Source organism: Salarias fasciatus, chromosome 11, assembly GCF_902148845.1.
Source record: "Salarias fasciatus chromosome 11, fSalaFa1.1, whole genome shotgun sequence".
NCBI classification, from domain to species: domain Eukaryota; kingdom Metazoa; phylum Chordata; class Actinopteri; order Blenniiformes; family Blenniidae; genus Salarias; species Salarias fasciatus.
Window position 1 is genome coordinate 1,626,888 of NC_043755.1, and position 22,721 is coordinate 1,649,608.

Consider the following 22,721-nt stretch of genomic DNA (forward strand, 5'->3'; position numbering starts at 1 on the left):
GGAATCCTTCATAGATAACACCTCAAGACTCTCAAACTCCCCCACCTGAAGAATATCCTCCTACTCTAGAGATGCTGCTCTTCATCCTAACCTCTTCACACTCGGCTGGGAGCTGTTCCAGCTTCAGCTGGAGGCGATCATGTGATGATGCCACAGCATCATCAGCAGGAAAAAAAACAAACAAGAAAAAACGTTATCTGACCTCCCACGTGAAGCCTTCCTGACCTGGACTGTGCCTCGACACCCTGTCCATAAAGATCGGTAACAGAAGACGAGGCGCAGCCTTGGCAGAGTCCAATGCTCACCTTGAACAAGCCCGACTCAATGCCAAGTATTCAACCACAGCTCTCACACAGGAGTACAGAGATGGAACAGGCCAAGCTCCCAAAGCACCCCCCACAAGATATTGATTTAAAAATAGAGGAGGAAACAGAAAGTTATGGACAAAGCAGTAGAATGGAAACGTCCCCAAACCTGGACCAACTGATTTTTCAAACTGAAGTCTGTGCTGATTTTAATGTATTCCCCGATGATCTACTGTATTAATTACGGCTGGGACTGAGCCAAGGGATGAGTGAGGCAGCCCTGAAGCAACCTCACTGCAAGGGAAGCAGCATTGACATCAAAACCATACTGTGGGTGGAAATCTATAGCAACAGAAATGCTCTAAAAGTAAGATCAGATTCGATATACCAAATGGTGTATGGTAAGTTTGTTTACATTTGCTGGTTTGTGTTGCAGAATATGAGATATTTTGCTTGTATTTAAAATGCAGGTACATTATATGAATGATAAAAATTTAAGATCATTCCGTTTCCTGGTGATTGTTTATCTTTTTTGTGTGTGCTGGCCTCCTGCTGTATTCTTCTCAACTATCCATCACCATCTTTTTTAAATTCATTTATTTTTTTGAATAATTATCATGATTTTACATGTCAACGGATGTATGTTGCTCCTCAATCTGCAGAAAACCAATCCCAGTTCAATGCAGGAAACAATCTGTAAGGCGTTCATGAAGGCCTCTCGTGATCATTGATATGTTGCATTCAGGTACTTGTCAAATGTCGGAAATGTTTCTTTCAAAATTGAAGCAGCGTTCTTGTCCTCTTCCGTGGACAGGGCATTTGTGTAAAGCGTTGAGCTTTGAAACTGTATAGCAATACAAGGTTTCTATGGTGTGAGAAATTTCTACCAAGGCACCAAGAGAAAAAAAGGAGAAGTCGTTTGTTGTGGTATTTCCGTTGGTCGTGAACGCAGCAGCCTGCAGACGCGCCTCTGGAGACGCGCCTTCGGTTCAGCAGTCGCTCAATCTCACACACTTTGAAGAGTCTCTTTCATGATTTCACAATGGGGAAAGTAGTTGTCTTCACGCTTGCTGTCGCTGCGTTGTCGTTGCTTTTGGGAGAGAGAGTGATGAACTTGAGGTAATGTAGATTTCAGCAGTATCATCATGTGGTGGGATGTTTATTCCAGACTTTTTATACTGTATTGAAAACTCTTCAGGAAAAGGGCTCTGGCTTCCAGAGAGCTGGTCAAGAAGCACCTTCCCAACTGCGTTTTTCTGAAAGATCTTGGTTTGTATTGGTCTAAAAACAGCTGGATGGGTGATGTGAAGTTCAGGAAAATGTAGAATTTTTCATCTATTTACTTTTTCAGAGAATGGATCCAATGACATAACGATCCTTGATGATGGAATTGCGTTTATAAGCACTGTAAGTATTGAACCTGTATTGACCGGCTGGTATTGCAAACCTGTCGTAGTCAGTTATTCAAACCCAAATACCCTGAAATCATAAAAAACACAACCATCTTAGTTTTTCACATAATGCACTGCTTTTGTTTTTGATCACAAAATACTTTAAATTGTGTTCAGCGATCACAAAATCAACAACAAAATCGATTTCACGTGATGTGACAGTTTGCTGGTCAGTATATTTCATTTCTCTGGAACTTTCAGGGGCGTAAGGTTCCAGGACTGCCGACCTCAGATGCACCCGGAAAAATCTTCTACCTCGATCTGCAAGATCCTGACCTGAATCCAGAGGAGATGCGTATCAGTGGAAACTTTGATCTGGAATCATTCAACCCTCACGGCATCAGCCTATACATGGACCCAACTGGTAGAGTCTATAATAGCCTACCTGCTCTCATGACACACACACACACACACACACACACACACACACACACACACACACACACACACACACACACACACACTCATCTCTACAAATGTATACCTAATTGACCAAATGATATTCCTGTCAAATTGTGTCACATTCTGCTAAATCCATGACGCCAGTTTAAGTAAAATGAAAAAGCATTTCTTTTTAGCTCACTTGAGCTGAAGGCTCTTTACATGCAGCTGTTGCTGGTCGACATGCAGTTGGGTGTGTGTGTGTGTGTGTGTGTGTGTGTGTGTGTACAATATGTGGCCAAACCTGCTGCGATCACTGGTGGAGAAGAAAAACACTTGTAACATTATGAGTACAAAAGCCAGGGCAGTTTGGGGTGTGTCTGAATGTTTTGAGCTGAATGAACGAAGAAATCTCTCACTAACCGTACATCTGTGAAGCACATGTAGCATTTACGGTATGATTTGGTTGTTTGTTTGTTTTTTAAGGAAAACTGCAAATAAAAATGTGTTTGTGGCAGTTTATTGAAAAAAAATCTTGTAAAACAAGCCAGGTCAAACTGTAATTACGCAATCCTGTATCAACAGTCACCTTTGGCTTTATTGGCCGGCAGGACTTTATTTCCTCAGATGATTAACGCGTAGAAAAATGTACCTGTGCACATTATGAACAACTATCAGGCTTTAAATCATCTTGGCGCCTGTGCTGTATACTTCCTCGCTGTTTTAACTCTCTCAGGTCGTCTTCTCCACATTTTCATGTCCAATGCTTCCGTTGTGTCTCGTCGTTTCTTAGACAATAAGATATACCTCTTCGTGATCAATCATCCTCAACAAAATAGCCAAGTGGAGGTCTTCATATATGATGAAGGCAACATCTCTCTGCTTCATGTGAAAACCATCAAACACGAGCTCCTCCACAGGTAGAATGGTTAAAAAAAAACACTCATATTCCACATCCTGCTTTAGTACAGCGGATGTGTGTGTAGTCAATGTCATGCTGAAATGTAATTTTTTTTTTCCTTTCCCTCCAGTCTGAATGACATTGTCGCAGTGGGAGTAGACAGCTTCTACGCCACCAACGATCACTACTTTACTCAAGACACCATCATGGCATATGTGGAGCCATTTCTGGACCAGCCTTGGTGTAACGTTGTGTTCTACAGCCCGGGGGAGGTGAAGGTGGCCTCTGAGGGTTACTACATTGCAAATGGAATCAACATTTCACCAGACAGGAAGTAAGAAGGATTTTCTCATGCTGATGTTTCAGATGTCTGAGTTTCTTCTTCTTCATGATTCCTTCTGTTTACAGACACATATATGTGGTGGATATATTAGACCACAAAGTCCATGTGCTGGAGCGACAACATGACAACTCACTGGCCTCAGTGAAGGTAATTCATGACTTTATTTCAGTTTACAGATTGAGTAAATCATATTCTCTCAAATGTCTCTGGTACATGGTTGTTATTATTCCAGCATTGTAAACCTGATCTTACATTTGTCCTAATCGTCATGGGTCTCACCAGGCCGTGGACGTGGGCTCGCTCTGTGACAATGCTGAAGTTGACTTAGAATCCGGTGATCTTTGGTTGGGCTGTCACCCGAACGGATGGAAAGCTTTCATTTTCGACCCCCAAGATCCACCTGGATCAGAGGTTTGTCTTTTCCCTTCAACAAGACAAGAATGCGGAAATATAAAATCTGCTTCCACATTGATATTTATCTCACTTGATGTGTTTTTCCTGTTTCATCAGGTCATCCGCATCCAGAACATTCACTCCGACCAGCCGGTGGTGACTCAGGTGTATATGGACGACGGCAGTGTGATCATTGGCTCGTCTGTAGCAACCGTCTATGGAGAGAAGCTGCTCATCGGCACTGTCTTCCATAAAGCCCTGTACTGTGACTTGAGATGAGAACTAACTGTACAGATTAAATGTGTTTAGAGTGCAGCATAAACACTGATAACCAACAAACATTTGTATTGTTTCAATTATGAACTTCTTTACAAACAAAATATTTCAGATTGTTTCTTTTTTTAAAATCAAATAGGGTGACGATGTGTGACGAATAGTCACAAGCAGCTGGACCATGAAGGGTTAAATCTACTCTATATGGGCCGATATAATTCACCCAATATATAATCAGAGAACCTTAATAATGTGTCTTTCTTACATTTCTCCCCAGTCTCCAAAGTCCACAGCACCACATTCCAGTGAGATCTGAGAGATCTGTCTGCAGGACAGCGTGGTCCTTGTCTCTCTGTTGAGTTAAGGCAAGGCAAGGCGAGCTTATTTGTACAGCACCAGTCAAGACAAAGAAACGCATAAAATCACATTAATATCACTGAAACATGAGACATCATGAAAGGAACAGCACATTTAAAAGACAGTTGATACAGAAGAATAAGCTTATTTGCAGATGATGTGATGTTATACATAATAGACCCGTCTAAACCCCTTGTTCGACTACAATACATGGTTGGTTTATATGGTCCACTTTCAGTGTACCCAGTACATTATGATAAGAGAGAAATCATCCCACTGTCAACATTCAATCATTCTGAATGTCAAGGTATCTCTGCATTTAAATGGTCTCCCGAGGGTTTGAAATACACTCAACAAAAATATAAACGCAACACTTCTGTTTTTGCTCCCATTTTTCATGAGATGGACTTAAAGATCTAAAATTCATTCCAGATACACAATATTACCATTTCTTTCAAACATTGTTCACAAATCTGTCTAAATGTGTGATCGTGAGCACTTCTGCTTTGCTGAGATAATCCGTCCCACCTCACAGGTATGCCACATCAAGATGCTCATCAGACACCATGATTAGTGCACAGGTGTGCCTTAGACTGTCCACAATAAAAGGCCACTCTGAAATGTGCATTTTTTTTTTTTTGCTTTATTGGGGGTCTGGGGACTCAGAACCAGTCAGTATCTGGTGTGACCACCATTTGCCTCATGCAGTGCAACACATCATCTTCGCATAGAGTTTATCAGATTGTCAATTGTGGCCTGTGGAATGTTGGTCCACTCCTCTTCCAAGGCTGTACGAAGTTGAAAAGAACACCTCTCCGACGTGCCAGACGCCATCGAATGTGAGCATTTGCCCACTCAAGTCTTTTACAAGTCTTTTTAAAGACTTTTTAAAAAAAGTCTTTTTAAAAAAAAAACAAAAAAACAAAAAAAAAAAAGTCTTTTACGTCGACGATCTGGAGTCAGGTTAAAGCGATACTTCAACATTTTGGCAAATTGGCCCATTTAGCGCAATTATTTAGTCATTTCGAACAGCATACTTACTTTTTTTGTGAGGGCGAGCTGTTGTTTATTCAGAGGTGAGTCGGGGAAGGTTTTCGGGATGGACACAATGGAAGTGGATGGTATTTTGGTTCCCCCTCGTCAAACTCATCAAATACACAATCCAACAACCCCAAAACACTTTGGTGGGCAAATTATAATCCGCACATTCACTACGCTGTGGAACACCAACAAATAATATTGTAGCGTTACGACACTGAAGCAAATACTGGGAACTACTTTTTCTTTTGAAATCACTACGCCCAGACAAGTAGTTCCGTCTTAGCAATCTTCGCATAAACAACTCAATCTCGTAATTTTGCATTAATATTTCACAGCGTAGTGAATGTGCGGATTATAATTTGCCCACCAAAGTGTTTTGGGGTTGTTATATTGTTTATTTGATGAGTTTGACGAGGGGGAACCAAAATACCATCCACTTCCATTGTGTCCGTCCTGAAAACCTTCCCCGACTCAACTTTGAATAAACAACAGCTCGCCCTCACAAAAAAAGTAAGTATGCTGTTCGAAATGACTAATGAATTGCGCTAAACGGGCCAATTTGCCAAAATGTTGAAGTATCGCTTTAAGACCCCGATGAGGACGACGAGCATGCAGTTGAGCGTCCCTGAGACGGTTTCTGACAGTTTGTGCAGAAATTTTTTGGTTATGCAAACCAATTGTTTCAGAAGCCGTCTGAGTGGCCGGTCTCAGATGATTTTGGAGGTGAACCTGCTGGATGTGGAGGTCCTGGGCTGGTGTGGTTACACGTGGTCTGCGGTTGTGAGGCTGGTTGGACGTACTGCCATATTCTCTGAAACGCCGTTGGAGACGGCTTATGGTGGAGAAGTGAACATTCATTGCACGAGCAACAGATCTGGTTGACATTCCTGCTGTCAGCATGCCAATGGACTCTACGCACAACTTCACCACTTCCTTAACTTCAGGAGGCTCCTTGTTTCCTGTCTTTCATGATAGGACGAGCTGATTAATGCAGGTGTGTCTGACCTCTGTAACAACTTCAGACACACCTGTATTAATCAGCTCATCCTATCATGAAAGACAGGAAACAAGGAGGCTCCTGAAGTTCAGGAAGTGGTTGAGTTGTGCAGAGAGCCCATTGCACGCTCCCTCAATGCTTGCGACATCTGTGGCATTTTGCTGTGAGACAAAACTGCACATTTCAGAGTGGCCTTTTATTGTGGACAGTCTAAGGCACACCTGTGCACTAATCATGGTGTCTGATGAGCATCTTGATGTGGCATACCTGTGAGGTGGGACGGATTATCTCAGCAATGCAGAAGTGCTCACTGTCAAACATTTAGACAGTTTTGTGAACAGCGTTTGAAAGAAATGGTAATATTGTTTATCTGGAATGAATTTTAGATCTTTGCGTCATCTCATGAAAAATGAGAGCAAAAACAAAAGTGTTGCGTTTATATTTTTGTTGAGTATATCTTGGTATAACTGTGGAAAAAAGCTTAAAGAATCTGTATAAATTGAATTATAGCCCACTCATTAAAACGATAGAGGAAGACCTACACAAATGGTGAAGCTTACCAATCACTTTGATTGGAAGAATTAATTGCATTAAAATGAAAATTTCAGCAAGGGTGCAATATCTTTTTCAATCTCTTCCTGCTTCACCGACCAAGCTTTTCTTTTTAAACTCTCTTAACAAACTGTTAAGCAATTCATCTGGAATGGTAGAGTGGCCAGACGGTCTTTAGAAATACTGTCATGGGATTACAAATCAGCAGGAATTCAACCTCCCAACTTTAAAAATATTGTTTTGCAGCTCAAATGTGATTTATTTCATCCATGTTTGATGGTGAAACAACTCCTTCTCAGATAAATATTGCATTTCCCTCTTTGAGAGAGTTGCCTTTTGTGTTACTATAACAAGTACAACCTGAAAACCTTGTCCAAATTAACAGACAACCCAATATTAAAACATTTGAATAATTTATGGTATGGCATACAGTACGTAAACGTGTTGTACAAAGAATTGGTCTGTTGCCAAAATGTACATTTGAAGCATAATTATCTCATTTCGTTGACTTTGAACAAGATCCCTGAAACCTGGTGCCACAATGGGATCAGTATGTTGGAAGATCGGTTAATGGAAGGATCTTTGATGACTTATGAACATCTGAAAGGCAAATACAACCTGTGAAACGAAACGTTTTCCTGTTATCTCCAATCATGGTCGTTTCTTGGTAGCTCACTGGGAAAGGATATGGTGAGGCCCAACCTTACAGTATGTGAAAAATGATTACATAGTGGTGAACCATGTCAATTTATTTCCTGATTGAAGTCATTCTTGATAAAATATTATCCTAAACCAGCACAGAGAGGTAGGGAAACTGAATCTCTCTGCTCTGATTTATGTCAGGACAGCATATCTGCCACTATTAATTAGTGATATGGATGATCCATTACAACTTTCTCCATCAATTATACCTAACTCCAGAAAAAAATCCACAAGTCCAAATCTAAACTTTCAGATCTATGTTTTTGGTGTAAAATTGAAGTTGGCTCATTCATGCATTGCACATGTTGTGTGGGGATTTTTGGCTGGACCTGTGAGACACACCATCAAATGTTATGGAGGCCAATTCTCCTGGACCCAGAACTCTGTCTCGTGGAATTTTAATGAAATATTGAATTATTGAAGACGACCAAGCCTCACAGGAAGCCATTTCAAATTAGACACACTGGGGACTGAACAGTTCGTTTTTGTAAGTTGTTTCTACATTTATAACATTTGAACCTGAAGTTTCATCCATCCATCCATCCATCCATCCATCCATCCATCCATCTTCTATCTCGCTTTCTCCTGTTCAGGGTCAGAGGACACTGGAGCCAACCCCAGCTGAGTGTGGGCGAGGGGCAGGATACAACAAGGACCATCAGATCCATCACAGGGCCAACACACACACACACACACACACACACACCACACACACACACACCACACACACACACACACACACACACACACACACACACACACACACACACACAAACACCACACACACACACACACACACACACACAACACACACACACACACACACTTACATTCACTCCTAGAGGCAACTTAGGTCCAGCAGTCACCTTCACATGCTTGTTTTTGGACTGAAGGAGGAAACCAGAGTAATTCAGGAAAAAACAACTCATACTAGGAGAGAACATGCAAAGTCCACATAGAAAGACCTGGTCGGTATTTGAACCTATGACCTTCGCAATGTGAGACATTGAACTGAGATGCTGTATATTTTATGAATAATAATAATAATAATAATAATAATAATAATAATAATAATAATAATAATAATAATAATAATAATGATACCAGCTTTTTGCTTGGTCCCTAATGATAAGTTGTAGTTGTAGTAGAAGAAGAAGAATGCTTTATGTGTGACTAAATCCAAAATATATGCCAGTTTCACTGATTCAGTCTGATGATGGGAAAAGAAAATATTTCCATTTTATATATCTGGATTGATCTGTATCTGTAGCAGTACGTTTAAATGTAGCATAAGTATACTTCTGATTGAGCTGAGTCTGAATAGAATTTAAAAAAATGGAAATTCCTTAACTTTTATCCAGACCATGAACTCAACACAGAGCTTCAGCAACTCCACCTGTGCTGCGTTCACGCAGTTAACTCAAATATGATAATTCCAGGGACGATGGTCTTTTGGTTTATTTTTCACAGTTTTTGACAACATGTAGCATATAATCTGAATTTACTGGATCGGTGGAGATGCATAGTCAAATTCCTGAACACATTTTTTTTCATGTAGAAGACGAAAATGAAAAGAATTGTAAAATAATACGTCTAAAACACTGTTGTTGTAGAATTAGTATTAAATGTCGAACAGGAAGTCCGATAGCTTTCTCTGTGAATCGAATCAAAAACCTTTATTCAAAATGATTAAATCCTGAAAGTGTTTGGATTCAATATTTCCGATCACCGTGAACGCATCATGTAGTCACGCCTTTTTAACTGTGGCGGTCGCTTCTTCGCAAACTAAAGTTTTGCCTTCAACATGGGGAAAGTCATCTATATCTCGCTTGTAATAGCTGCATTATCGGCGCTGTTGGGCGAGAGGATTCTCAACTTGAGGTAATGCATAAAGAAACAGAGTTTATGTTCACTTTTCTTCTTGAAATTATGCATTTAGCGGCGATCACCTGCAGTTGTGTGAAATAATTCTGAAATCCCTGCAGGAAAAGAGCTCTCGCCTCCAGGGAGGTGGTCAATAAACATCTGCCCAACTGTGTCGCACTGAAAAACGTGGGTAAGTAACGCCAGCACGAGCCAAATGCATGAGATGTGTGCATGCAAAAACAAGTAAAGTGATCGTGCAACTATCGTGCTTGCAGATTCTGGGTCAGAGGATATCACGATCCTGGGGGACGGGCGCGCCTTTATCAGCACTGTGAGTATATTAGTGCTGCAGATCAGCCGAATGTGCAACCGCCGATCAATGCTTGAAACGTAAACTTACTCACTAAACATACATGTCCCTCTAGATTGGGGCCTGAAAAAGCATAGTTTTGCATAAGTGCTTTAAAGTGATTATTTTCTTTGCAATTGCAACGCATTCAAGCAAAAGTTGGACTTTGACTGAGTCAGATAATGAGAAAGACTAACTACACTAGCCAGGATAGGAAATGCCAGGGTTTCATTCCTGTCCAGCTTGACCTCATGTGACTTGTCTGCCTCACAGAGCCGGTCCTAGCCAGTGTGGTGCCCTGGGCAAATTCCATAACCCCCCCCCCCCCCCAATAAGATAATGACACTCAATTTCCATGCTTAAAATAACGTAAAAACATCAACATACTGTATATATGATGGTTCCTTGAAAACAAAAAAGAAAATCCCAATAGATGCATGTTGTCTGCTTTTCATGGATGATATAGATAGAGTGAAATGTAGATTATCAGATGAAAAGTTCAGCCTTTTTTCTGCTCTGGTGACGTGAAGTAGTAATTATTGTGATAATGTTGCATGTAAATAACATTTGCACATCATTTATACAATGGGAGCTAAAGGCGTCTTCACAGGTAAAACTGGACCATCTGGTTTGTGTTCTCTGTTTGCCCGTGCTTAATGACGGCCTGCTTTCTCCGGTCGGGCTGTTGGACAGGTACAACAAGGAGGAAGTTTTCAGGACCGATCCTCCCTTTTGTTTGCTGACTTTTAGTGAAGTTCAGATTCCCACAATAACAATTTAATCCATATCATGTGACTCATAGATTCAAGAAGAAATGCCTCCAAAATACAACCGAACCAAGTTTAAGCTCAGATTAAATGAAGCCTTGTAAAAACAAGTTGTATTGCAGAGACCAATACTCCTGTTGTCCATCTCATCAATTCTTTTGCACTGTGCTGTTTTTTGAGTTTTTTTTTAATTTTCTGGAATGTTTTTGTGTCCAGGGCCTCAAGTATCCTGGCATGCCGGTCACAGAAGGGATCGGAAAGATGTTGTTGCTTGACGTCCAGGACAGCCGGATGAAACCTGTGGAGCTGCGAATGCCGAGAAACTTCGACCTGGAGTCTTTCAACCCGCACGGCATCAGCGCTTACGTCGACCCGCGTGGTAAAAGAGTTACACCACGATAATGATACTGTGTGAACTAAAACACGGTCCTGCAGGGTCAAACCACTGCAGCACAGGAAGCCATTCCTATAATGAGCAAAACTGAATCCTGTGAAGGTGGAGCAGGGGGACAAACCTGTGGCCTGATACAGGAACCACAGTGGGTTATTTAGTGTTCACACTTCAGGAAGATACATAGATATCTAATAAAAAATGTTAAATTGTACCAATGGGAGCCTTTTATTTTCACTGATATTTCTAAGACAAACTTGAAATGTTTTTTTTTAAATGTATCTTCTATTGCTTTGCAGATTGTTTCTGACCAGTTCGGCTGTGATGCGTTTAAGGTCTAAAACCATTTGGGAGGCTTTTCTGAAGCAGTAGAGTTGTTTTATTTTGAGATATCATGGATTTGCTTCAGTTTTGAATCACGCCTTTGTCCTGCTGACTGTGCTTTGGGCTTCCTGTCCAGCTGAAGGCTCATGAGATCCACCTCAAGCCTTGTTTTTCACACTGGATTTTTTTTTTCTTTTTTAATTCTCTAAAACACAATTCAATCCTCTTTGGTCCCACACTTTAAGTGAAATGAGAATAATGATAATCTCCTTTTTTATGTTCATTCTTTGATTTTTTTTTTTTTTTTTTTAGTTGACTTTTTGTTTCATATTTTCAATTTTACACATTTCTATATATTTCTTTACTAGCGCTGCATCTCAATATGATGATTGAACGTTTTCGAGGTGAATTGTTAGAAGTCGTGCTGAGCTTTTGTGACTTTCTGTGTCCAATGTCCTCCCTGTTTCTCACCGTCGTCCAGATGACACGGTCTACCTGTTCGTGGTCAATCATCCTCAACACAAAACCCAGGTGGAGATATTCAAATTCGTTGAGGACGACCTCTCTCTGCTGCACGTGAAGACCATCAAACATGAGCTCCTCTACAGGTACACAGCAGTTTTTCCTTACATGTAAATCCAGCATAATCTTTTTTAAAAGGTCTTTCTGTCTCATAATGTGTATCTTGGCATATTTAACACGCGTGACGGTCGTGGTTTCCTTCCAGTGTGAATGACATCGTTGCGGTGGGAGTCGACAGCTTCTACGCCACCAACGATCACTACTTCGCCCAGGAATTCCTCAAAGCTATGGTGGAGCCCCTGCTGTGCCAGCCCTGGTCTAACGTTGTGTACTACAGTCCAAACGAAGTCAAAGTGGCCGCCGACGGTTTTTACTGTGCGAACGGGATCAACCTGTCACCCGACAAAAAGTAAGAATGATTCTTTAGCGATGTCGGTTCAGTCATTAGTCTCAGATTTTCATACGATGTTTTATCTTCTTGTTTACAGGCACATATATGTCGCAGATATATTTGACCACACTGTGCATGTGCTGGGGATAAAAGATGACAATTCACTGGCCCCTGTGAAGGTAACGAATGCATTTTTAGCAGAGCTCATTACATAATTTAATTTTTTTTTATGTATGATTCAAAATTTCTGATATATCAGCAAATATTTATGAAGTCTTCATACTGAACCAAACGCTGCTGGTTCAGTTATTCTGCCTTTTTCTGCTGCAGTAGAAGTAGCAACAGTGTGTGTAAGCCTTGTAACCACAGCACAGCAGGAGCACGCACACTATCAAATTATATGTCATGACTTCAGCCAGCGTTCTGAATTTATACACACACACACACACACACACACACACACACCCACACAGGGGTCATTTCATGTCACTGCTGCTTGTCTCGACCCTGTAAGCCTGTGTAAATGTGGCAGTTCACTGTTAGAGTAGAACAATGAGAAAAGTTTAATATGGGAAACAATTGAGAAAGGTTTTCTGTTATTGTGAGTCACTTCAAAAGGTGCAACATGGAGCTCATCTTGGAGAAATCTTCCGTTAGAAAAACCAAAACTGAATAAGCAAACAGGTGAATACACTCACTGTGGTGTTATTAAAGCTGTGTGTAAATGTTGGTGTTTAGTGTGTGACCCTGTGGTTCAGGTAGAAACACCAGGTGTGAAAACGCTGTACTTTTCTCCGGCTGTGTCTCCAGACCGTGGCCGTCGGCTCCCTCGCTGACAATATCGAAGTCGACCCTGAAAGCGGCGACCTCTGGATAGGCTGTCACCCTAACGCCTGGAAGCTTTTGATATTTGACCCCAACGACCCGCCAGGATCGGAGGTTTGTCCATTTTGCGTCGATGATGACCTGAGCAGTTGGATGAGTTAAAAGTTGCAGATACACTCGTCCGTGAACGCATTCATCCAGTATACCGAGTTTCCCCACTGGTTTTGTTTCGTGTCTTCAGGTCATCCGCATCCAGAACATCCACTCCGACGAGCCGGTGGTGACTCAGGTGTACGTGGACGACGGCCGTGTGCTCATGGGCTCGTCTGTAGCAGCCGTCTACGGAGGAAAGCTGCTCATCGGCAGCGTGTTCCACAAAGCCCTGTGCTGTGATTTGGAGTGAGCACGGAGTGTTGCAGCCTGTCCTGCTTTTAAAATGGTAGTTTTCATCTGGAATGGATTATTGAATCAAAGATAAAGAAACAGAGAGCTGTTCCCTTTTATTAATCAAGCTGATAAGTGAGGACCGAACTAAACCAAAGTTAACCACTTGTGAAAGTGTTTGTCATTTTTTTTCCTATATTGTGTAATTTTTTTTATTTTTGGCAGAGTGCCACCTGTACTAATTCATAGACTTAAAAACAAAAAAAGTGCAGGAAAAGCATCTCACTCTCAGGGATTTGAACAGAATTACAACTATGTTGCACTCACAAATCCGGATAAACGGCTCCACCGCAAACAAAGATAGTTTCACCACTCTGCAGCGTAAACTGCTCATTTTGCCCTCAGATCCTGAAGTATATATTTTCTCTGTGGAAAAGGTAGATCTGGTTTAGCTCTTTCCAAACAGGACAATGAAATCTGATCACTACTTTGTCATGTTTTCTGCAAAGAGGAAATTCAAGTCTGCCCTGCAGAAAACGAGGATCTGATAGCAGCTGAAATGTCTCGGTCTGAGGCGTGTCTGAGGATCCCTCACACTGGGCCGGAAGAGGATCAGGTTTCTTTTACCCAGACAGTGATTTCAACACCTGTGAATTTCTGTAACTAGCCAGAAATCTGTGCATCTGTGAAATAAAACAATGCCTCAAAGGAAGCGGTGTATGCAGTGGTGTGTTTCCTGTCATTGTTGATTCAAATGCATCGTGTATTTGTGAATAAAATTGGGTCACAGATGTATGAATGCACTTCACTTATTTCTATTCTGCCTCTCTTCCTCTTTACTCTTTGGGACAGAATCATGTTAAATTAGTTGGTGACTGAATTGCCCAATTGTGTGTTTGACTCTGTTGATCTTTCCACAGAATATTTATCCATTATCTGGTGTATAAGTTAACATTATGTCCCGTTTCAAACCTCTTCAACACGTCAGGAGGGGGTTTCATTCACAGGTAGCGTTATTGCCCCCTGTGGTGCAGCTGTGTTACTACACCTCTCAGAAGTCCCCATCTCTAAACTTTGACCGCGGTAAGGCCAGCCCTCTCCTCGGAAAACGAAATGCCGCGGTGCGCACCTATACTGGGCATTACGGTAAGAAGAGCCTTCCGAAAATATTACTTCTGGAATTACATTTCCCCTAATGCGCTATTCCTGGAGGGCTGTTATTTTGAAATGCCACACCAGATTGTTCTGAAGTTTGTTGAGTGACATCCTGGGATGGCCTACTATGAGTGTAAAGTGAAATGGATAGTGGATATCAAAGGGGATTATTATAAATAATTTTTTCGGTCCTTTTTTGTATGTTTTTCTTTTCCCATCTTTTCTTCTTCTTTCATCTCTTTCTCTTTTTTAAATGTGCTTCATTTAACTTTTTCTGTCAATAGTGTTGTGGTACTATTTTATTATTGCTGTTGTTTACAGAGACAATGTTCTAATGTTAGACTGTTCTGTTTTAAAAAAGGCAGATAATATTCAATATTTTTGCTGCCCTGTATTGTATTGCCGCTTAAAAAAGATAAATAAAAAACTTTTTTTTTTTTAAATTTGGGTAAATGTAATCCCAGATGTGCCATTTTTGGAAGGCTGTTACTTTTAAATGCCATATCAGATTGTTCTGAAATTTTGGTGAGTGATATCTTGATATGTTGGGATGGCCTACTCTCAGTCTGAAGTGAAATGGTTCGGTGAGATCAGAAGGATTTCTTTCTTTTCTTTCTTTTTTTAAGCAAGTCCCTTATGAGCGTGCCTGCGCGGTTACCGTAATGCCTAGTATAAGCGCGCACCGCGGCACGTAGTTTTCCGAACAGAGGGCTGGCCGTACTACTGCGGCGGTAAACTAAACTTTTGCCCAGTTCAACATGGCTGTCTCGAAGAAAGTGGTGCTTGCTGTCGTTGTCGGTGCCTTTGCAGCATTCATTGGACATGCATATGTCAGAATACAGTGAGAAGTGTCTCTTTAGGAGGACCCCAGATGGCGTTGAGGGGCACACAGCAGATGAGTTGACTGAGCGATTGTGACTTTCTGTTATTGTTGCATTAAAGTAAGTGAAAGTTCATGTGTGGTCATGAGTGCTTTACCTTGAGCAGGAGCTTTGGATTAGAAGGCCGACTGGGAGTCAAGCAGTGACCATGCTTCTGATCTGTTCTGAATAAATGTCTGGAGTTCTGTTGAACTTTCCTGCAGGAAGCTGCGCCTGGTTGACAGAGAGCTGCCTGTCAAGCACCTCAACTGTCACTACTTACAGGGCATTGGTATGTATGTATTTCAGTTGTCATACTCCAATTTGAAATGTTATTTGTTAGTTTCATCCCCCTCTGATCGTTTTCTACACAATAAAAACCTTTTCTTTCTCTGTTGTAAACTAGACGGTGGGATTTTACCACCTCACAAGTCAAAACTTCCCACTTTCCCAGTGGGAATCTTCCAGTTGAGCCACAGTCAGCTGCCTTATTCCCAGTGACCTCTGAGCACTGTATGTTTATTGCTGTGTCCTGTGCAGATTATGGAGCAGAGGACATCACTATACTGAAAGATGGACTGGCCTTCCTGAGCACGGTATGTTGTTGGAATAATATCACAGAGCAGCATAAATTACAATTACTTTGACTTTGCATTGTGTTAAATGATGGGTTATCATTTTATAGCAAGGTGAATTTAAATTGCACCATGCATTCACGGTGCTTTATAAAGAAGCAAGTTAGACGTGACAACCAGCCAGTTTGTGAAATTCTGCCTATGAAGATGAATTTGTTTTTCACGCAGGGGCTGAAGTTCTACGCTCTGCCGTCGTTCTCTGACGACCCAGGGAAAATGTACATTCTGGATCTGCTGCACCCGAGGCCAACGCCAGTGGAGCTGCAAATCAGAGGAGACCTGGACCTGAGCTCATTCAACCCTCATGGCATTAGTGCTTACACTGATCCAGCAGGTAGCAGACAGAACGTGCACCAAGTCTCAGGTCCATACAGAAAAAGACTTGATGTAGGGTTATAGCAGCCAATAATGAAATTATGGTGTAATATCTGCCAATATTTTTAGTTTTTTTAGTATTATAAATGTATTCAAGTCTAATGATTCTTGCCAAAAGTGTAATAACAGATTAGAACCAACATTTTTCCCACTTTTTCTTCACTTCTTGATTACTGACTTGAATGCAAACCAACACATTTAAAAACTGTGTTGGAACTTTAAATTCTTACTTTTAATGAATAAATTGACATAAAAAGGCACAAATAGCACAGATGCACAGCGGAAGAGTCTTGAACTTGAGTCCAATAAAAGTAGTTCATTTTGCTTGAATGTCAGACTTCCTACAGTTTTTCACATAATATTGCTTTTGGGATCTAAAATGAAAGTTTTTTGTTTTCTCCAGCTAGTTTGATGTTTTTAGTTTTAAATATAACCCATGTCTTTTTCAGTAAAATTATTTTATCATTTAAATCTGCCTCAGTTACAGATCTAATTAATGACTTGCTGAATATGTATAGTTTGATGAATTTCACTGGGGAAATATATTTTTTCCAGATGTGATCAGGGCCGATAATGCATAACGTGCTGGTCTTGCGTTGCAGATGACTCCGTCTACCTGTTTGTCGTCAATCACCCAGAAGATAAAAGCCAGGTGGAGATCTTTAGATATGTTGCTGAGGACACGCTTGAGCACCTGAAGACCATCATCCACCCTTTACTCCACGAGTATGTATTACATCAGGGGTGTCAAACATTAGGCCCGTGGCCCAAAATTGGCCCGGGAGAGGCTCCAAGTCCGCATAATTCAACAGTTATGGAAGAAGCTTCTTGACATTTCACTGTATTTTGCACCAGAAGGTGTCATTCAGATCGTTCTCCGGGGTTTTTAGTGTGAACGACGTCCTCGCCATCGGGGTCGAGAGCTTCTACGCCACCAACACTGGCTACTTTCAGAATGAAGTTCTTCAACTCTTGAGCATTGTCCTGAACTGGCCCTGGTGTGAAGTGGTGTTCTACAGTCCGGACGAGGTGCGAGTCGCCGCCAATGGCATTCTGGGTGGAAATGGAATCAACATGTCCCCCGACCAGAAGTTAGTCTGTTTATCTTATCTTTCAATGATGATGTGTGTCAATGTCAAACGGAATGCCACAGCCATCTGCCGAGGTGAACCAATAACAAGGAAATATTGAATGTTTTTACAGGTATATATATGTTTCAGACATCTTAGACCACGAGGTTGATGTTTTTGAGAGACAAGAAGGAGAGCGCTTGGTGTTTATTAAGGTAAGAATGCATCTTCTAAATTTTATAACATTAAACAGGAATTGAACCAACAGTCATGCATTTTGAGGAATCAGTTTTTGACTTTTTGCACTCATGTCTGCTCCATAAATGTAAAAACTGCCAGAAACAGCTGAACTTTGATCAAACAAATGACATTTACATGTGGAGAGATTTTTCCCACCTTCACGTACAATAACAAGTCAGCTTGGAATCAGTGGACTGTTTCACAGGACACTGGATTATTGTTTTGGTATTGCGTTAGTCTGTCTAAATCTAATCCTGAAATCATTTATTGCACCAATACGTGTTGATCGGGTCTCTTTCCCCCTGATGTGATGTTCAAACCAGTCGGTCGGCGTTGGGACGCTCTGTGATAATATCGACGTGGACCAGAAGACAGGGGACCTGTGGCTCGGCTGTCATCCAAATTCAGCAAAGCTGCTGCCGTTTAACCCCGAAGATCCACCCGGCTCTGAGGTTAGTGATCAGTTACTGACAATATTATTAAAGGTGCCATAAGGAGTTTGCACGTTTTATGCGAAACAGCGCCCCCTGCAGGCCTTGGGCGTAATGCAGCTTAGTGAAAAACTCGTCCCTGTGGCTCGCGTGCACGGAAGAGGGGAACTCCTTCCTCGCTCTTTTAGTAGCGCTCGAGTAAAATTTAAGTTTCTTTAACCTGGTGGAGTCTGTGCTGGAGTTGTGGCAGTGCTAGAAGCCGGTCTTTTCTTACTTTCTGGAAGCTCCTGCTCAGTTGTTGCTCACTAAGCATCTGGCAGAGTAATGGCGGACAAAACGAAACTTAACTATATCAGGCCAGCCGGTGCGCGCATTACGTCATTCCTTTCAAATTCTCCTGAAAAAAATTCTGGTGCCGGACCGGCACTGCGACTTTTAAACCTACACTAAGGAACTTTTCAACCTTAATAAAACATTTTAATATCTTTTGTGATGATACTTTAACTTACAACTAGTTGAATGACCCCTCTGTCACGGGCTGAGGGCGTCAGTATTGCTTTCATTTGGACTGAGCAGCTGTGAGGAGGGTGGTAGGAACCCTGCACACCAAAATCTCCAAATGTGCGAACTGCTTTACGTGTCACATCACGATATAAAACATTGTTTAACCACCATTAGATTCATTACCTCGTCGCTATCCATCCTTCACACAGCCACTGGAAACAAATGAAGGCGAGTTCAGTCCGACAGCATGCCACCGGGAGCAGCAATTTACGACGCCACGCGCTAGTCCTCATGGGAACTGTAGTATTCGGTCAGGCAAAACACTACCGCTTTTGTCCACTGGCGCCGCCAAAATCAACGAAAACTGAAAGTTCCTTAGTGTCGCTTTAAGTGACAGTTTAGCGCTGTTAGCGGTACTTGCAATGAATATGTCAGGGCACATTGTACACATCATTAAAAATGTGTAACATATTTATGGTGGAAAATAACTATTTTTAAAGTTGAAAAACTCCTTAATGCACCTTTAAGAAAACAATTTTTTTTTTCATTTGCCACATCTTTTCTTACACGTCTCCCCAAGATCCTGAAGATCCAGAACATCCACTCAGAGCATCCTGTCGTGACTCAGGAGTACATTGACGACGGACACATAATCATGGGCTCCACCATCGCCGCTCCCTATGAGGGGAAGCTGCTCATCGGCTCTGCCTTCCACAAAGCCCTGTACTGTGATCTGAAATAATCAGTGTATGTTTTCATTGCGTGATCACAGTCGTTTACAGCGTTGAATTTCGCGACATTCATAATGCATAAATAACAGTGCAGAGGTTCCATCTTGATCAACTGGAGGCTCATTATTTGCAGCTAAAACTTGAAAAATCACTGATCAGACACGGTCAGTGAAAGGCAGGAAATCACTCCACAACACACTGTTTGATTTCTAACAGTATTTGTGATGTTATTATTATACAAAATATAACCAGCTATCACAAACTACCCCAACTGGTCCTTTCATCCTTTTTCTGCTGTGTCAACTAACAAGTCCTCCTCGACCACCTTCGAGATCTTGAACCGGGTCTCCCCTCCGGCAGGGTGCTGAACGCTCTTTTCTTCTGGATTATCTTTGGCAGACACCGCGAAGACGATACCATCTTCCTCTAAATCAAAAACACAACTGTCCGCCTTCTCCTGATCGCCCGCTCTCGCGATGTCTGCAGGTTCGGGGTCTCTCAGGCTCTCCTGTATTGCCGGATGCTCCTTCTCCCGTTTGCTTTTTTCCATGTCGACCTTGACGCTGGAGAAGACCTCGCTGATGCTGATCATGCGCCTGTGGCGCGGCGAGCGCTCCAGAGTCTGGATGTTGTTGGCCAAGATGTCGCTGCAGCTCTTCGAGCGATTTATTTTGTCCGCCGGCTTGTTTTTTTTGGCCGCGATCCCGATCTCCTTGATGATGGTGCTGTAGTTTTCGTCCGGCCCGGACTGGAAGTGGAAGATATCGACAACCGTGGGCCTCTTCGAGTCCTCCTCCGGCTTCTCCTCTTCGGGCTCCGCCTCCTCGTACTGCTTGTGCCTGTGTCTCCTCTTTCGCAGCACTTTGTGAGCTTCCACCACCATGTTGACCTTCCAGCTGAAGAACAGAGACAGCCAGGCCAGGCCCATGTAGATCCACAGCTCGGCGAACACCCGGTACAGGCGAGGGTACTCGATGTCTGGGTTCACACCTGAAACGAGAGTCGCCGTTGGAACTTTTCTTCAGTTCACGTTTGACAAATCACACCGTAATTCAGACCCCACCTGCCACATAATCTCCAAACCCAACGGTTGTGAGAGTGATGAAAGAGAAGTAAATGCCCTCCAAGTAGCTCCACCCTTCCATTGACATGAAGACGAATGGAGGGATCACCAGGTGCACAAACAGCCCCCACAGGAGGAAAATGGCCGTGCAGGTGAACTGCACCTTTTTCTGACGAAGGCGAGAAGAACACAGGAACCTTCAGTTCATCACGTTCTATCTGAAGACTCAGACAAATCCTTCTGCCCCCACGCATCAGACCCTCACCACTGACACTCCTTTGCGGATCAGAATCCCGGACAGGCGTTTGGCCCGATCTCCAAAGAAGGAGCCCAGCCGACTGATCCATACCAGGCACAGGGGGATCCCGAACAGGCCGTACAAGATGCAGAACACTCGCCCACCTTTTGTCTTGGGGGCAACGTTTCCATAACCTGTAGATGACGAGAAGAAAAATGAAGTTATTCAGATGCAGTGAATGTTTTTCACAGTGTTAAAACACTTTCTAAATGAAAATTTGTCTCATTGTATTGTGGCAGGCTTCATAATAGTTCTCTAAAAGCCCCATGCATGCGATCAGGTAACCACAGGCAACATGTAGGCTAACAGTAATATCCTCTCTGCTGATATGGCGTGTGTCGCTGTGTATTATGAACAGGAGAGGGGAGCGCACACACCAGATAAGTCCGTGGAAGAATAAATTTGTTCAGAAAGTGTTAGATTCACGCCCACATTTTCCATCGGGAGAAAAACAAGACTCCAGTCCGCAGGGCAATTATCCAGTGACATAACATGTAATTCAAAGAAGTGAAAAATCAACAAACAGATAAGAAAATCATATTTATCCCTCGTGTTGGGACTGTTCTCACTTTAAAAACCTCCTCAAACTAATGACTAAAGTCATTTTAGACGTTTTTTCAAAGAAAAGCTGATATAAAGAATATATCAGTTTAAATATAACATTGACTTTTCTCCACCAGCTTGAGAAAGTTGTCATACTATGGAGGTAAACAAATAACATCTGTTCATTTCAGGATTTTTTTTTTCCTGCGTTAAATAAATTGTTGGTGTTAAGCAGCCTGAGGGAGCGTTCATACAGACCTATGGTGGTTACAATGGAGGCGGCGAATATGACAGAGTTGGCCCAGTCCCAGGTGTTGCGGTGATTTTCCCCGGTGATGGTCACACCTTGGCCCGCAGCCTCTGACACAATCTGAAGCGTAACACAGTGAATCAGACACAGCCCTCAAAACCAAACTGTCGCACTTGAGTTTTCAGGTTTCCGGACACATTTGAAGAAAAGGGAAAACTACTTATATTGTGCCCTTGTAAACTGAAACGCAGGCGGTGTAACGCCAAGTTTTGCGTGACTGCGGAGAATTTCGCACCGGGGCGCTCCTTGCGCAAACATTTTGACGGCGTGTTGTGCGTAAAAAGGCGCGACACACACTTCCACCCGCCGTGAGCCGATAAATCCGTCGTTTCATGCAAAATGAGACTTTTCCCAAAGCCTTTGTCTGTTAATGTTGTCAATCTCGAAGAACAGGTTCGAGGTGTGTCTGGTTTTGAGTTCTGTGTCAACAGACTGAAGGAATTGTCTCCATATTGCGCTTTTCCTCGCCTGGGTGGCCAATCTCCGCCGCATCTCCGCGAGATAAGAGACCCCTTAAAAACAATAAGCGGCGCCTCTAAACGTTTTTTATTTCAATCAGATGCGTCCATACCTTCAGTATCTCATCCAGACCTTCTTTGGTTAGGCAGGCATGGTTCCTCAGGATGTTTTCCTTCTGCAGGATGTACTTGTCTTTGGCAAAAACCCAGTTGGACTCCTCGAGGATTTGAAATATCGCGGCCCCGACAGACAGGTAGAAAATAATACACGAAGTTAAAAACGGACCCGTGTCAGCCATGTTAAAGTCATAACTTCTGCCTCACGGCGCCGAGTTGCTCATATTCTTCCCAGAGGTGGTGGTTATGTGTCCTCACTGTGCGCGCTTCTTCCTGGTAGCAGCCGCAGAATAATGGGCTTCCTCACCTGACTGCTCTGTGTGTGGACTGATGCAAATCATCAGCTCACCAGGGGCTGGAAAACTTTCTAAAAACTCATGTTGGGAGAGACGCAGGTGAACCGCAGAATTCTTAAT

The 22,721-nt window shown here is 42.4% G+C and overlaps 4 protein-coding genes across 4 annotated transcripts; 3 read left to right on the plus strand and 1 right to left on the minus strand.

The window, feature by feature from the left end:
• The first annotated feature begins 1,282 nt into the window (after nucleotides 1-1,282).
• Nucleotides 1,283-4,860, plus strand: LOC115396702 (serum paraoxonase/arylesterase 2-like). Its single transcript, XM_030102693.1, has 9 exons — nucleotides 1,283-1,424; nucleotides 1,504-1,574; nucleotides 1,657-1,712; nucleotides 1,958-2,120; nucleotides 2,931-3,057; nucleotides 3,169-3,372; nucleotides 3,447-3,528; nucleotides 3,664-3,792; nucleotides 3,892-4,860. Exons 1-9 carry the CDS (start codon nucleotides 1,348-1,350, stop codon nucleotides 4,051-4,053), a joined length of 1,071 nt encoding a protein of 356 aa, XP_029958553.1. The 5' UTR covers nucleotides 1,283-1,347; the 3' UTR covers nucleotides 4,054-4,860.
• A 4,574-nt stretch (nucleotides 4,861-9,434) lies between these two features.
• Nucleotides 9,435-14,287, plus strand: LOC115397470 (serum paraoxonase/arylesterase 2-like). The gene is made up of 9 exons (XM_030103803.1): nucleotides 9,435-9,577; nucleotides 9,682-9,752; nucleotides 9,838-9,893; nucleotides 10,895-11,057; nucleotides 11,875-12,001; nucleotides 12,121-12,324; nucleotides 12,404-12,485; nucleotides 13,117-13,245; nucleotides 13,373-14,287. The coding sequence occupies exons 1-9, from the start codon at nucleotides 9,501-9,503 to the stop codon at nucleotides 13,532-13,534; spliced, it is 1,071 nt and encodes a 356-aa protein (XP_029959663.1). The 5' UTR covers nucleotides 9,435-9,500; the 3' UTR covers nucleotides 13,535-14,287.
• A 1,096-nt stretch (nucleotides 14,288-15,383) lies between these two features.
• LOC115397401 (serum paraoxonase/arylesterase 2-like) lies at nucleotides 15,384-19,773 on the plus strand. The gene is made up of 9 exons (XM_030103684.1): nucleotides 15,384-15,511; nucleotides 15,755-15,822; nucleotides 16,071-16,126; nucleotides 16,334-16,499; nucleotides 17,143-17,266; nucleotides 17,431-17,631; nucleotides 17,744-17,825; nucleotides 18,174-18,302; nucleotides 19,366-19,773. The coding sequence occupies exons 1-9, from the start codon at nucleotides 15,429-15,431 to the stop codon at nucleotides 19,525-19,527; spliced, it is 1,071 nt and encodes a 356-aa protein (XP_029959544.1). The 5' UTR covers nucleotides 15,384-15,428; the 3' UTR covers nucleotides 19,528-19,773.
• Nucleotides 19,321-22,599, minus strand: LOC115397400 (potassium channel subfamily K member 5-like). Its single transcript, XM_030103683.1, has 5 exons — nucleotides 22,302-22,599; nucleotides 21,679-21,790; nucleotides 20,845-21,011; nucleotides 20,580-20,748; nucleotides 19,321-20,506 (listed from the first exon to the last, which is right to left on the minus strand). Exons 1-5 carry the CDS (start codon nucleotides 22,485-22,487, stop codon nucleotides 19,797-19,799), a joined length of 1,344 nt encoding a protein of 447 aa, XP_029959543.1. The 5' UTR covers nucleotides 22,488-22,599; the 3' UTR covers nucleotides 19,321-19,796.
• Nucleotides 22,600-22,721: the final 122 nt, after the last annotated feature.

Excerpts from the sequence above, each read along its gene's own strand:
- LOC115396702 (XM_030102693.1), top strand. The coding sequence starts at position 1,348 with ATGGGGAAAGTAGTTGTCTTCACGCTTGCTGTCGCTGCGTTGTCGTTG. Across the intron at positions 2,121-2,930 it reads CCTATACATGGACCCAACTG|ACAATAAGATATACCTCTTC; the intron begins GTAGAGTCTATA and ends GTCGTTTCTTAG. Across the intron at positions 3,373-3,446 it reads AACATTTCACCAGACAGGAA|ACACATATATGTGGTGGATA; the intron begins GTAAGAAGGATT and ends TTCTGTTTACAG.
- LOC115397470 (XM_030103803.1), top strand. The coding sequence starts at position 9,501 with ATGGGGAAAGTCATCTATATCTCGCTTGTAATAGCTGCATTATCGGCG. Across the intron at positions 11,058-11,874 it reads CGCTTACGTCGACCCGCGTG|ATGACACGGTCTACCTGTTC; the intron begins GTAAAAGAGTTA and ends ACCGTCGTCCAG. Across the intron at positions 12,486-13,116 it reads ATTCACTGGCCCCTGTGAAG|ACCGTGGCCGTCGGCTCCCT; the intron begins GTAACGAATGCA and ends CTGTGTCTCCAG.
- LOC115397401 (XM_030103684.1), top strand. The coding sequence starts at position 15,429 with ATGGCTGTCTCGAAGAAAGTGGTGCTTGCTGTCGTTGTCGGTGCCTTT. Across the intron at positions 15,512-15,754 it reads CATGCATATGTCAGAATACA|GAAGCTGCGCCTGGTTGACA; the intron begins GTGAGAAGTGTC and ends ACTTTCCTGCAG. Across the intron at positions 15,823-16,070 it reads TCACTACTTACAGGGCATTG|ATTATGGAGCAGAGGACATC; the intron begins GTATGTATGTAT and ends TGTCCTGTGCAG.
- LOC115397400 (XM_030103683.1), bottom strand. The coding sequence starts at position 22,487 with ATGGCTGACACGGGTCCGTTTTTAACTTCGTGTATTATTTTCTACCTG. Across the intron at positions 21,791-22,301 it reads GTCTGGATGAGATACTGAAG|ATTGTGTCAGAGGCTGCGGG; the intron begins GTATGGACGCAT and ends GTTACGCTTCAG. Across the intron at positions 21,012-21,678 it reads CTCCATTGTAACCACCATAG|GTTATGGAAACGTTGCCCCC; the intron begins GTCTGTATGAAC and ends CGTCATCTACAG.